We start from the raw sequence: 15,575 nt of genomic DNA, 5'->3' as shown, positions 1-15,575 counted from the left end.
TCCGTGAAAATTTCTGGAAACCCTGATATCATCAAGGAAAGTTATATTTCATGATTACATATACAGAAGAAATAAAAGTAAGTAGGTTTTTTTTTTGTAAAATTCAAATTTATTTTATCAAACAAGAAAAAAATAATATTTCTTAGCATGGTAAGTTTTCAACAATTAATGAACAATAGCATAAATGGTTTATATAAATAATAAGTAAAACCTTTAAATTATTAAAATTTACCTAAAGGATTGGTTGGCAACTTATTTTTTTAGTATTATTTCTTTCTAAATTTGAAATTGTCGAGTTGCATTTGAAATTTAAGATTATCATCAAATGATTCAATACAGTTTTTATATTTTGAGACTATATATTTTATAAAGAACGTTGTATTATGTTAAAAGTTTTAACAAGTCATAAACAAATATTGAGCAGCAACTGTAAAAATAGAATAAAGAAGACAAAACATTATCAGGTCAGTTGGTTGCCAACAAACATAAAAAGGAAAAAAAGAAACCTATGTAATTCATCGGAAATAGCACGGTCTCTCGCTACTCTATTTTTCTAGATTTACGATCATCTCGCGATATTTACTGTCGAATAAAATAAGCGCGAGCCCGAAATCCCCAGAGCCGTCAAGTTGGCAATACCCAACTATCCCCATCGCCCTCAGCCACTTCACATGTTTAACGTCAGCTTTTGTTTTATTGGCAAACATAATGGAACGAGCAAAACGAAAGAAAAAAAAATAAAATGAAGGAAAGATGAAAAACTTTAGTCGTTTGAATTGCCAACCAAATAACTTAATCCCTGTTTTCGAGCAATGGATAACGCATTTTACGTTGGTATTTTAATCGTGTTATTTAAATAAAAATGGATTTAAAAACGAACAGCTCTTTAATTTTAAGGCTAAAAGTAGTTTATAATTACAAAAGCGGAGGTTATATTTAAATATGTTTTTAATCTTTTAATCGAGGTCTCCAGTTGAGAAGATTTTTTATATATATTTGTGTGCTCCAAAGAACGGTGTTGGTGCTCTCGAGGAGCCAAGGCCCACCGTTGGAGAAGAAGTTTGCTGATCATAAGGAAGCATTTATTAGAGTTTTTCCTCTCAGTAAAAGGAAGTGACGCCCTGAATCTTCTCACGTCGGGACTCACGCCCAGCCGGCTTTGAAGATTTTTTTTACATTTGTATTTTTTTCGTACACGAAGCACCCGTCGTGTTACAGCAGAGATTAATTTATAAAAAAAAAACTATTTACGTTGGTATTTAAATTATATTATGGAAATTCGTTGGTACGACTGCGTTTATTATATTAACTATTATTAAATTAATACGTTAAAAGTGTTTTATAATGGGAACATCAGAGACTGTTTTGAACCTTTTTTTTATAAATATTTTTTTTCTTGTTGTTTTACGTGTAGTGTTTTGCAATTTTCATTGGTTCAGTGTGGATTATTAAATCCTTTAACGCTGCCATCAAATTACGTGCGGAAAGATCGCGTAATTTTAATTAAATCTGTCGAGCAGTTAATAAAGATGGAACGTAATCCCCGAAATTAATTTCTAACTAGTACAACTAGCTAAGGTCGGAAATTTATTAGTTCCCACAAAAGTCCCGGTGCTTCGGCAATTACGCCGTAAAATCCATCAATTTTGTGCACACTACTTACTAGGCAACTTCGCGCCATGCATTCTACAGTATTACACTTCTTTTTACACTTTGTACTCACGCAAATTCCTATTTAAGCATGTGCTTGAAACGTGAAATACTTAAAAAAATAGCAATTTATTTGAAAGTTTTAAATATTTTTTTTTATGCTCGAAATAGCTGTAAACTTTAGTAAATTACTCGCTTAACGAGTTTAATCCATTCCAAAATTTCCGGATTTTTACTCGTATAGTGAAACACGTTTTCCCATATAAACCAATGTAAATTCCGTTCCATGCCGGAGAAGAAAAAGTATAACTTGGTCTCGATTTTTCATGATTTAGCTTTTCAAATCTATGGTTATTTTTATTCTTTAGCTTTTTATTCGGCGACATGCCTGTGTTATTAAATTTTGCACAAAAAAATCACAAATAACATCTCTGAACACAAGTTTGAATATTTTGTGATCACAAACAACACTAAGATACAACTAGAATGACCACTAACACCAGAAACTGTTTTCCAATTTATACACATATTTAAGCGAGTATATATTTGTTTATATTACTTGTATCAATTCGTGGACTTAGTAGAGGTCTGTTTATACATTTAATATTTGTTTATATAAACAAGTGAACATAATGTGTATATATATTATAATAATTGTTGAACAATATGCTTGTGATGTAGTAGACACACAATCCGGGACTACTCTTCTCATCGTCACTCGTTATGCGAGACGTTGATCGTTAAGCGAGTCATTTTTCGTACATTTCATTTCATTTTGCTCGTTAAGCAAAATGCTCGTTATTCGAGGTGTTGATTAAACGAGGTTCCACTGTACTTTGACATAAACTATTTTAAAATTAAATTTTATATTTGAATACCGGTAAATCTGTTATATAGAGTTTATCGGTTTTTTAAATCGGTTTTTTGAAATATATATAATTGGAAAATCGGAGTTTTCCAACTAAAAAAACGGCTTTTGAGCCTAGACATAAAATATTAAAAATAATTAATTTAAACATTTAATTAAAAACAAACATTTTGATAAAGCGTATAAATGGATTGTCAGAATTGCCGTAATTGAAATATTTTTAAATACTAAGTTGTATGAAACAAACAAAAAGTGGGGAAGGCATTATGAGTTATTATTGATTGCAAATGGAGTTTAGAGCAGTGATTTTCAAAGTGTGGACCCCAGTGGGGTCGCAGAAAAATTGATGTTTTTCGACGTTTTTCTACACATCTCCATTCTTCGGGGGTCCTTTAATTTTTTTATTGCGGATCAAAAAGTTTGAGAAACACTTGTTTAGAAGTCACAATAAAAAGATTTGTACACTTAAAATAATTTGTTATTTTTCTTAATGACATCGGTTTTTCTTACATGTGGAATGAAGTATTGTTAAATTAGCATCTGAGGACGTCAACATGCGAATTTATTAACAAGTGAAATCACATTTGAATTTCTGTTACGTGAATTGAAAATTTTGAAAACTAAAATTAGTCCAAAGCTATTACTTGATCTAGTCTAATATTTCTTCCACTAACTTCAAAACTGTTATGTAATATTCTAGAAGTTTTGTTGCGCGAGTTTTAATTTTGATATATTTTTTAATGTTTATTGAATAGAAAGAATTTCTCTCTATTTTTATTTCGAAAATTCGAAAATTGTTTTTATAGAAAAGTTAAGATTTGAAAATCGATTTTTTTTAAGTTGGTTTTTATATAACCCTGATTTAAAATTACAAACAGAAATGCCAAAATGCACAATACCAACATAAGTCGGTAAAAAATGTAATATATAAACTATTAGATAATGATACCCTTGAGCTTCAAAACGTGCATACCTAATGCCTTCTTGGAGATATATTGCAAACAAACATATTGTATAATATAAAAAAGACAATATTTTCCGGTCTGTTACTTTAATGTATTCAGTAAAATAAGGTTATAAATCTCGAAAATTGAGTATAAATAACGTTAACAAAAAAAAAAAACAAAACTTTTTTTTTGAAAGAGTCGTAACTTAAGGAGGATTTGACAACAAAATGGGATGAAAAAAGAACATATTTAGATGCGGTGTATTATTGATTCTTGCGCATTATTTTTCCTGCAGTAATTGATGATTTAAAAGACGGATGTATTGAGGAAACCTGATATTAAGAAAGGGGGCGAGTGTCGAATTTCGCGGCAAAGAAAATAGAAAACGCGCATCCATTATTTATTATTTTCACTCGTTTTGTTTTTCTCTCCCTCATTTTCTTATTCGCCCATTTTATTTGCTTTGCTTGTCTCGAGATCCTTGCATTTATTTTCGTGAGCAATTTTCGGATAAAGCTGAAAAATGGAGAGAGAGAAAGAAAAGGGAGGGCGAGGAAAACAAATATAGAACAGAAGATACAAAAAAAATGGAGACCCCACTGGATGCGACTGTGAGACCTGTCGGATCAATGATTCGTCGGAGGGGAGATTTGCGTCGCAGTCGCATGTGTGTGTGTTTTGTGTATGCATACATATATATACGTATGTTCGTGCATTAGCTCACCCTCGATACACGCACGTGAAAAGAAAATTCCGACGGGAAAATTTACATGCGTGTGTTTTACATAAATTCAGACCGACGTTTCCATACATTTGGGTTGAACCGAATTATTCGTGCGTGTTTGTGAACAACCCCTCCCCCAACTCACATACATACTGTTATTCTTTTTTTGCATTCCTTCAGACGCCTACGCCTTTTCTCAACTTATTCTTGCATTTCAAAGGCAGGACCGGCTCCGGAATGTATAACTTTATCTCTAGTTAAGCATTGTAACAGCAAAAATGGAATGAAATTTACGTTATGTTTTCTATTACTAGGAATACCTAATTCATGACTCAAATACACTCATCATAAGCGCTACGCAATACAAGTGACCATGACGAATTTATACGACATAACCACTTACGGGGTTAATAAATATTTATAAAATAATCGTTTGTTAATTATATACATGTTACTTGTCAAAAATATATACGTCATTTGGTAGTAATGTAAATATCATTTGTCAATTGTTTTTAAGTTACGTAGCAATAATGTAAAGTTCATTTATGAAAATTTAAGTAGAATCAATTACATTAAGGATCACAGTTTCTTGAACTTAGTAACTGTCAATTCATATTCTTTGGACGTATTAGAGCAGGTGTGATGAAGCCGCCTCTGCGTGCGCCCATGGAGCTGTAACTAACTGTATTCGTTTCGATTCGATTCGCCGGGCCAAAGGATTTATATTTATTTTTATCTTGAAATTCAATTGAGATTTATTAAGGGATAACATTCCATATACCTTCGCCTTAAAGGGATACGTCTACTACGTTCTGCTGCACCCGCGACCCCTCACCTTACCCTTCCAACGAGCACTTCACCTCTTTGTCCCAGGCCTACTATATATCTATTTTTTGTACATCTCTCTAAGTCAGTGAAATAGCAGGCGAAGCGAATTATTAAGGGTTAATCTTCGGAAAATAAAGACATTTTATGCGCGTGATGCGAATGCTAGCTAGATGGCGTCGCGTATCCGGTTATGCAGCCAATGAATCGAGAGATAAGGAAGCCTTTTTGCCGCCGAACATAAATCACGCACCATTGACGAAATTAAGTTTCCACTCACCGGAAACGGAAGCGCGCCCTCGGGTCTCGCGCGCGCTCACATTCATTCGGAAGGAAAGCGCCCTCTCTCGGTCGCATTTAACTGTTCACGCTTTTGTTTTAATACGCTTAGCAACGATGAATAAGTAAAGCAGACATACAACCAAGCAAGGCTTTAAGTTGAAATTTGAAATATAAATATATATATAAACACAAGGGCAATATTCTTAAAAAACAATTATTTTTTTTGCTTTTGATGTCGGTCGGATGTTTGCTCGTACTTCGATTGTTTTTTTTTTCGGTTTACGTTTTGCGAATAATCTGCTAAAGAGGAATTTCCTCTCGGGCGCAATTTAAATAATTTTACATTAATTTTCTCCTGGCCATGTGTTCATGGTTTTCGGGAAATTTCGGCTTCGCAAATCAAGCGGCGCTGCTTAATTTGCAATCGAATTAAAACCGGATGTTAATTGAGAGACAGCGCGACATGCAGATAGTAGAGTGGTACATGGAAAGAGTTTAAAAAACAGAATCAAAATTAATTAAAAGTTCGGGATTTTGGCGTGTTGCGTTCTAGTTTTTTTTTGCGTCTGCTTTTTTACGCATTTCTATTTTCCGGTTATTCGTTTCGTGATTCATTGATTCATTTATTCGAACCGCAATGTAATCCCATTAATAGAACGCCATCTATCGTCACGAATACAGATAAAAATAATTGGTATCATTTGATTATTTTATTGGTAAGACACTGTTAATAAAACGGCATCTATCGTCAAGTTCGTAATGAACAATATCAAATAATATTAATAACTAAACTAAATTTTAGAACAAATACTGACAATTTTAATGTAGGCAATTATTCTTGCATGATAGTTGTGTTGGTTTCATTTGCGCTACTGTTTAAACAAATGCACCAGAGGTAGTAAACAGGATAAAAAGAATTAAGATTACAGTGCATTCCATGTTGCGTGGTTTGCGGTAAATTAAAAATGTACGAGGTATCATTAAATCCGGAAACGGTAAGAAAGACGATTTTATTGCCATCTATTTAACAGGAGTCCGATTCTTTACCGTCCGAACGACTATAAAATGTCCAAAGCCACTTTTCATTATTCCTTTTTAAAGAAGGATTCGAGAGTAAAACAGTATAAGAATTGTTAAATAAAGCGTGCGTGAAGATCGGAAACGGAAACTCCTTCGCAATTAAACCGATTGTTCATTTATATTTCTTCCATTCTGTTTTGTTTTCTTTGCGCTCGCGTCGAAGCTCTACATTGGAATTATTTCCTAACGCGAGGTGAGAGCTGAGCTGAGCGAGGAAAAGAAAAAAAAACGAAGAAAGAGTGAAGTTTATTTATGTATTAGGACAGAGAAAATGGTTTTATCGTGGCCCGAATAAAGTGGAAGAAAGCCGCGTTTCGTGAAAGAGAAGGGGCGAGAGGTTGATGCGGCGAGGGTGCTTCGGCTAATGGAATAATGGAATACAATAATGTGATGGAGCTGTCTTTGACGTGACACGAACTTGCTTTACATGCGAAACAACTCACGTAAAATCACAATTTTAGATGTGTGTCTCATTAATTTAAGATATTTTTTTAGTATTTGAAGAGAGATAAAAACAATTAAGAAATGATAATTGAAGATTTATTATTGGTTTAGTGGATCAGAGTCAATTATGCCATAATAAGTTTCTATTTAACTATTCTTAAAAACTTATTATAGAATATAAAAATATTATGAAATAATTTTCTGATTTTGTAATTCGTAGTTGAAGCAAAATTTATTTAAACTAGCAAAACTGTTGTAATAACAGATGTTTATTATCTTCAGTAAATATAAGCTATTAATGTATTATGATACTATAATTTTGGTAGTTGAACAAATGGGACATATCTGAAAACTATAACTAATGTTTCACAAAGATGAATGTGTTTAAAAAAAAGTTGGAACAGCAACAATGATAAAACATGATGTCGTACTATTATCCAAGCGAAAAAAAACTCGACTGTTTATAGAGTTGCCTATCTGCGGATTTATGCGCTTATATCGTTTGTTTGTCGTGCGCCATGGACGATGGATACGACCGCCTCTCGGATTTATGGGCATTGGCAAATTTTGGCACAACAAAAACCGGAAATTGATTGATATAGACTCTCTTTCATCCTCCTCACGGGAGACGATAGTTTTCTCGTTTTTTCAACATTTTTTTTTTTAATTTTCTTTTTTCGTTCCTCCGCATTGTTCGATCTGCTTCGTAATACATTTGTGCGGATGCAGCAACACGTAATTCACTGTTTGTTTGTCCGTGTCCGTCTGTGCATGAGCCCCTCTGTAGTTTCGGCCCGTGATTGGAATCGAATTAATTAATTAAAATCGATACGTGCCGCATTAAAATGGTTATATGTATGTGCATGCATACGTATGCATCCGATCGACCGAGCGCGTAAATACGGTCACATACCGCCGCCGCCCCCCGCGATCGCACGCTCCAACAAATACGATAAACCCGTACCAATGGCTGCACCCCTCCTCTTCCCCCCGTAACCGCACGTTGTTAGCAATTCGCGGGGGGGTCAGTGGAGGGTGCACGATTTTGGAAAAGGTCAACGCGCGCGGCCCTTATGCCTTGCGCCATCGGAATTTGATAAATCGAGCCCGAAATTTGCATATGCCTACTGCAATTCAGATTCAGGAATCTCCAAACTTAAAAAAAAGTATTAAAAAAAACGCCATCATAAAGCAAATATTATTTGTCCCAATTTTTCCGGTTTCGTTCGAGCTTTTCTATATTTTTTTTTTCTGCAAAGTGTGCGATTTCAGATTGTGGGTCGATCGCGGCAAAATAAAAGTTGATCAAGGATGGCTTAATGGACCGTCAGCTAATGGACGTACTAATTGCAAAAAATGTATAAAACAAAAATTGAATAAACGCATTCACGATTGATGGACATATTGTTTTTTCATTATGGCGATTTTCTCTTTAAATAACATCTTTCAATATTTGCGAAATGACTGACGCCATCAATGTAAAAGTACTGAACTATACGTTAAAGTTGTCATCTGACGTTATCATAGACAATCAATGTAAATATGCATTATTTAATAATTAGTAGAATGTATTCCAAGAATAAAATATATTAATTAAATAAATATTTTAATATATTCTTTATTATATATTCTTATTTAAAAAAGTATGGATCAAAGATTAAAAATGGATGGATATAAATAAAAAATATAAATAATTTTAAATTGTATATCTACTCACATTAATATATAAGATTTATCACCTAAAATTTAGGAGATTATGAGTAAAAATAAGGTTTAATGTACAATGTTATCAATTTGTAAAGTATCTTGGGTTGCAAACTTTTAGTGGGTATTATAAGTATTAAAATTCTAAAGCTAATTATCTGTCTTTATAATAAATTTCAAATATAAAGGGCAGAATAACTGAAGTGGTTTTTAATAATTGAAATTATTTTTATATATTTATTATATTGTTATTCTTTAAGATAATTGCAATAAATCAAATTATAACATTTCAATAAAATGCCATTAATCTTAATTTAAGTTAATCTTTTTATTCTATTTAGCGGTAGGTTGTTTAGGAGTACAGAAAAAGTTAGTTATTATGGAGAAAAAAAAATAATTCATTTAAAACTACTGCACGTAAAATTATCACTGAATTTATTAAATGAGGATTATAATCTAGGAAAATGACATATCAAAGTGTACACAAATGAAAAAAGGTTTGGAATCGTTGGTCTATATTTCTTCGAATAGAAAAAAATTATTTGGGTTTCTTAACCTTACTTAAATTATTCTCAACTAATACTGTTCTTCTCCATTCCTCGCTAAGCTTTTCTCGCCAACTTTAAGGTCTACATAGTTGCCAAATTTCACGACCACTGTTGCGCTCAAACAATATTAATCAAACGCTGACACTTATAGGCTGAGTTATAGTTTATTTTAATTTCATGCTTTTTTAATGTGTCTTCGGTTGTATTCATGTATAAGATTAGTGTCATGACAATTATTATCAACCTATGGGTGTATATTGACTGTCTAAAATTCGTCATCATCATCAGATGATCATCAGAATCATCTGGCTATAGAGCCGAGGAACACGGATACTGAAACTATTTCTACAGTTTCTAAATGCAATAAAAATAATAGTAATGTCTTTGTTGTCTGTGCCACTACGGTCACCAAAAAATCATACGTGAAAGAGGACAAAAATGGAACTGCTGTCGGGTGTAACTTGTATATTTATATGATGGTATCAACAACCTACATGAACAATATTATTCACAGCAAGAAACTTTGATATTTGTATTTATTTTAGTTTAAATTACTTCTTCTCTTTAAAAACAACAAATTAAACTTTGATAAATGACCAAAACTTATTAAAAAAGCAATTAAATTGTCGTTGCTGCCTATGAAAGTCCTGCGTATATAAATATAATTACCAATTAAAACAACCAATCAGTGGAAGGTGTTCGTCAAACGTCAATTTTATAAAATAAACGAAAAAAAAGTATAGCTAGTCTATAGAAATTACGTGGATTCGATCTGCCTGTTCCAGTTTCCATATATAAACAATATGTATATCAAAAGCACTTCCACTTTGATCAAAGCACAACATTAATTGGAGCCGTATCGAAAACCACTTAAAATACAGGTCAACAAGGAGGCAGCCCAGATAATCCTGGCGCTATTTAGATTAAGTTACGACCTTGCTAATGGAGATAAAGTAGATCGGCGCTCCTTGGATTCTCGACCACGTATAAAATATGAACTCGCATTTAATGTATTTAAGCGAGTCTCAGGATTTAGCACATCCCATCCATATATTGGTTCTCAAAGTAAAGAAGTACGTTACGCTTCGCATCCAGACAAAACGGAAACTCGAAAGCACCGACATTCCCATTCCCGGGACTACTTGAAAACGAGAAAAAGTACACGGATTAACCGTTTCTTCGAGAATTTATCGAAGCGATTTATTGTGTAGATGTTATTAAGTATCATTTCAACAATTGTATTAATGTATTTGCCGAAGCAAAGAGGAAATGGATTGGAGCGCCATCTTGTGAGGAAAATGAAATTTCAGGTATCGTGAGCAATTTAAAACCGCATCTTTCCGAATTAGACGGGATTTTGCAATTAAGCCTGGTTCGAATAATAAACAAGGAGTGGCAGCAAGGAAACGACGAATAACTTTTGAGAGGCGGTCGACCGGTTTGCGAGAATCCAATTTGCACTTGATTTAATCGTCCTCGGAAACCAATCAAATTCTCCACTGCATTGTTTCTCGCTTCTTCTTAAATTTTATCTTTTATTTCTTTTTTTTCTCCATCTCGCTACATTCTTTTCGGCGCCAAAATTGAAATTAGAGATTTGGGGGAGGGGGGTTGGTGTGGAGAGTTGCTGGATCCGCAGGCGGCGGATGTCACGTACGGCAGACGCAATTACAACTTGGACGGGGAATGGCGACAAAGGCCCCGCCAAGTTATAACAATCTTGAGGGCTTTTCTTCTGTTCGCCTTCTTCTCTTATTCTTCATTTTCTTGGTCCTGCCCTTTTTTTGTTTCTTAACAAAAATAAAATAAAAAATCGCAGCCTCCACCCTTCATCCTTATTTCATCATCTTCCAGCCTTCGGTCGCGAAAATATGGCTAATCTTGGCTGCGTACCCTCCAGCTGATTTATATTAAAATCGGAAAACGCTTTTAATATTTATGAAGCCCCTAGCAGGAGAATATCATTATTATTATTATCATCATCATCCTCACTATAACCTTCCACTCAGGTAAACGTCGACGTTGTTATGACGACAAAATTTTATTTCAATCTGAGCTTCCGTTCGCGACACTCAAATCATGGATTCGCCATCTACCGTTTCCGATATATAAAGTAAATGCAATATTCGTTCGTTCGTTCATTCTTTTTTCTTACTCGTTTCGTCGGAGCTCATTTTGCTTCAATTGAGAACAGTCTTTGATCGTCGTCCATTATCAAAGAGGACTGCAATTAGAAACAAGGGGATTCGAACTAATTTAGCAAACCCGCACAGACGGCTCTGATCGAAATTGATAATCACAGGAACATCTGCATGGAGAATGTAAGTTACCCTTTTCATCATCCCCTTCAAACTTCAAAGAAAAAAAAATATTGATTTACATAAAGGAAAAATAAAAAAAAAGCATTAGAGTATTGTTAGTATTAGAGTAAAACTATATTTTAAATTCTAATTTGAATTCGCAATTGGGGGATAAACAAATAATTAACGGTCTAAAAAGAAATACGTGGCGACTTGACACCACCTGACCTTACATCAACTGTTTCCAGATACTAGATCACTTCATGCAGGGAAATATATTTAATTCCAAAGAAGCTGTAAAAAAACGACTTTCGTAATTTTATCTACCTACCGTCTAAGCTACCGTTATAATGGCAAAACTGTATTAGTTTAGGCACATACTTTGATTAATTATAACATTTCTTGTTTGAGATATAAATTTAAAAATTTAAATAATATTGCTTAAGCTAGTATTAATTACAATATAGTGCCATATCTTCATAATGATATAATTAAATTATTTTATATTTTTGTTAATCGAAATAGAAAAATATTACATAACTGTGAGCGTGAGTTAAACATTTTTTTTTCAATTTATTATATTATAAGAAATAATTCTAATTGTAATTCATTAAAAACATAAAGATGCAAATAAATAAATATTTGCAATAACAAGTGTCAATACTCGGAATAGATTACGGCGTTATCTATCTGAGGGGATAAACAGTTATTTTTTTTTCTAGAAATTTGTTTGTTGAAACGAGGCATTGTTGCAGTATAATGTGCGTTCAGATTGTGTTTACTTTGAATATAGTTACGTCAAGTTTTGATTTGCAAATATCCGAATATGCTAAATCGAAAAGGCGCGGAAGGAAGAAGTGGGAATGCGATGGAGATGCAAGAAAAAAGACGAGAAGCGTTTTGTATTATACAAAGATTTAGATTTGCAGTGTAAACATTTGATGAATTTCTGAGGGGAGGGGGGGGTTAAATTGAGCGTCTGTGCTGCTGGATATATTGGGTGAAGGGCTGCGAAAAGGGCAAATATTTAGATTTATTCGCAGCGGAGATGATGGAAGTTGGAGGATGAGGAGACTTCGGCATCTCCTGAGAGATGAAGATGAAAGAGAGGGAGAGAGAGAGCGAGAGAAGCATCTTTGGCGAGTTGGCAATTTGCTCGGGTCGTACTTAAGATAGACTCGAACATGTTGTTAAGCCTCCGGGAGAGGTCGCCCTTAACCGCTTCCACAGCCTCCTGTTTCTCTGCCACCCCCACGAGTCTATTTAGAAGTCCCCATGGGCCGCGCGACTTATCTAAGCCAAAACTAATTTATAATTCCATTCAAGAACAAAACGCATTGTTTCGGCCTCGCGCCATGAATTAGGAAAGCTTTGAGAAGAGCAAGGAGCGGGAGTACCAACTAACACCGCGACGTCCCGTTGTGCTCCGTCTAATATATGGACTGAGTATTTGATCTTGCAAAAGTTTCCAGGAAGCAAGAGAAGCACTGCAAAAATGTGCGCTTCTGGTTACATACCTAGAAGTCCTAACCGGAAGTTGAGGGTGACGACGATTACGTGGCCGTAGGATGCGAGGACGCTGCCGTCGTACGGATTTCCTGAGCCCCATTCGAAACTTTCGCCGTGAATAAAAACCAGAACGGCGTAAGGAGCCTCCAACCCCCGGTTCCCTGCAAAACAACGCAACAAACAACATTAGAAAACATAATTAAATGCTTCGCTCTTCGAAGTACTTATAAGATGAACAAGAAACGGAGAGATCGGTGTCTGCAAGTGAAAAAGAGAGACAGAGAGAAGGCAATTTCATGCTCAAAACTTTAACCAATAACCCGAACTAATATTCTCGAATAGCCGAAATTCGAACTGGGATAGAAGTTTTACCGAAGAATGTTAATTATCTGAACATATTTGATTCAAAATTATGTTTACAATTGGATGTCCGTTGCTTATTGAGAAATACGACAAATATAGATTAAGTAATTAATAATTATATATTATCTACATATTACTTAAGAAATTAATGATGTCGCAATTATTAATATTTTCAGTTTTAATACAGATTAAACTTAACATGTATTTTATTGATTGCATGAAATTTATTATCTAAGTTTAATGTTATATACCAAGATGATTGCATATTCACAACTTTTTTTATGTGCTAATTAATATAAAAAAAAAATAATATTTGTTATATCGGTTGCATAACATTGTACCAATTTGGTTACATTTCCATTACATCTATCAACAGAAAGACTCACATCACCAACAACAGAAAAGGACATGCTGATCAATTAAATTAAAAAAAAAAACTTTACTCATGTTAAACAAGATTTATGTATACACAAATTTTGGCTTGTTTCCTTTTCTTTTCTTTTATTTTGTTTTCTCTCTCTCTCTCTACATATATTTATTTTTATTGGTAAAGTTTTCACTATTTTACTAGCGGCGAATAAAACATCTTAAGCTTCCGGCGAAACACAGTTCTTGTTGGCTTTAAATCACACCGACTCGATCAATCTTCATGCCTCTCTGATGACCTGACCATAAATTTCCGCTTTTTCTCCCTCCACGAAAACGTATAGGAAACGACGCAGCGGAGATTTCGTTACGAAAATAAAGAATATACCGTAATTTGAGATAATTTTACTTTATGGCATCAGATCGTCGATCAATTGAAGGTCCGCCATTAAGTTATTTACCATTTCCATGACAACCGAAAGAAAAAAAAAACAAAGTTTGTTCAAATTTGATCTAATATTAAATGACATTGATTAATTACATTATTATGTTTTTACCATTTAATTTCAACAGTAATCAATAATTTGCCAATGGTAATCAATATAAAAATTAACATGTAATTAATGAATGAAATATTGCAGTGGTGAAATAAAGAAGTACGTGTTAATGCTGAAAATTGCGGTCCATTTACAAACGTGCGTAAATCAAGCAAATAATAATTCGAATTCTGCGTGCACGTAAATATGTCCGCACATAAAATTATCAATTTTCATCGCATGTAATTTTGCGAAAATCGGATGGGATCCGGGTCCGACGTGCTGTTGAAATTTAAGGGTCAAAACAACGGACCCGACGACCCTAACGCCCTCTCGTATGTCTTCATTAGAGTGCGATGGCATGGATGGTGCGAGGCCGGCCGCAAGGGATTAACAATGTAATGCAAGGGAATCCCTACGAATTTATAACGCAAACGACATCAACGCACCTTTAGTGTTTGACAACGGATCAGTTTTGTATTATTCATATTAGGAATGTTTGTTTTTGAAAATACCCTCATAAAAAAATGGGAAGAAAATAATAAAATTGGCAACGCTGCAATAATAATGTAGAGCAGCGGTTTCCAACCTTTATGCTACTACGCCTCCCCGAAAAAAAAAAATTTTTCCGCGCCTCCCTTACCTTTCATTGTTTTAATAGATTAAATAATATAGACACATTTTATTTGAAGATATTATTGTATAAAAATTAATTTATTAAAAATTTTTGGCACCTCCCAGTTTGGAAACCGCTGATGTAGAGTGTTGTGTGAGGTATGATGGCAACGCTGATATATTTATATTTCAAATAATTAAACTTTTTTGTATTAAAGAAGTGTGACAACTAACCTATCTTAAAATATTCAAACCTATGTTTATCTAACTTAAATCATATATAATCTAATATAAGCTTATTTAAGCGAAATCAAATATTAACTAATTTAAGCTTATTAAATCTAAATCAGATATAACCTAATCTGACCTAAATCAATTATTTTCATGAATTTTAATTTAATTTTATTAGTAGTAGTAACTCCAATAAATTTTGTTTTCCAGATACCTAACTTTTTTACATAGGTTAGTTATGATACCAAAACCTAAGTTTAGTTTAAAACTAACCTACAATTATCTAAGCGATTGTCAAAAAAAAACCTAACAATTTGCGTCACATGAATATATGAAGCTTATAGATGTTATTGTTTTAAAATTTCTAATTTTTCGGTTCTTTCACTCGAATACGAGATTTTCAGCTGCACTGAATTATTCAGTAATTTCGTTCTCGGTCCACAAAGGCAAAAAATAAATATTAGCATTGCAGCTAGAGCGAGAAGTGTAAGCTGGCGGTCCTTTGCATTGTACATCAATGTCAACAATTCGGTGCAAGAAGATAAAGGCATTTTAGACAAATAGAAACGACAATGTACAATAC

The 15,575-nt window shown here is 33.7% G+C and overlaps 1 protein-coding gene across 1 annotated transcript in view; it reads right to left on the bottom strand.

The window, feature by feature from the left end:
• Nucleotides 1-15,575, bottom strand: part of LOC108564264 (neuroligin-4, X-linked-like) — a 42,570-nt gene that overhangs the window by 12,505 nt on the left and 14,490 nt on the right. Inside the window, exon 2 of the mRNA XM_017923259.1 lies at nt 12,890-13,042. Coding sequence (XP_017778748.1) covers nt 12,890-13,042 — 153 coding nt within the window. The remainder of the gene's footprint in view (nt 1-12,889; nt 13,043-15,575) is intronic.

Source organism: Nicrophorus vespilloides, unplaced genomic scaffold (assembly GCF_001412225.1).
Source record: "Nicrophorus vespilloides isolate i.1.1-1 unplaced genomic scaffold, Nicve_v1.0, whole genome shotgun sequence".
Classification (NCBI taxonomy): Eukaryota; Metazoa; Arthropoda; class Insecta; order Coleoptera; family Silphidae; genus Nicrophorus; species Nicrophorus vespilloides.
Note: the sequence above shows the minus strand (reverse complement) of the source record. Positions and strands in the feature narration are given on the sequence as shown.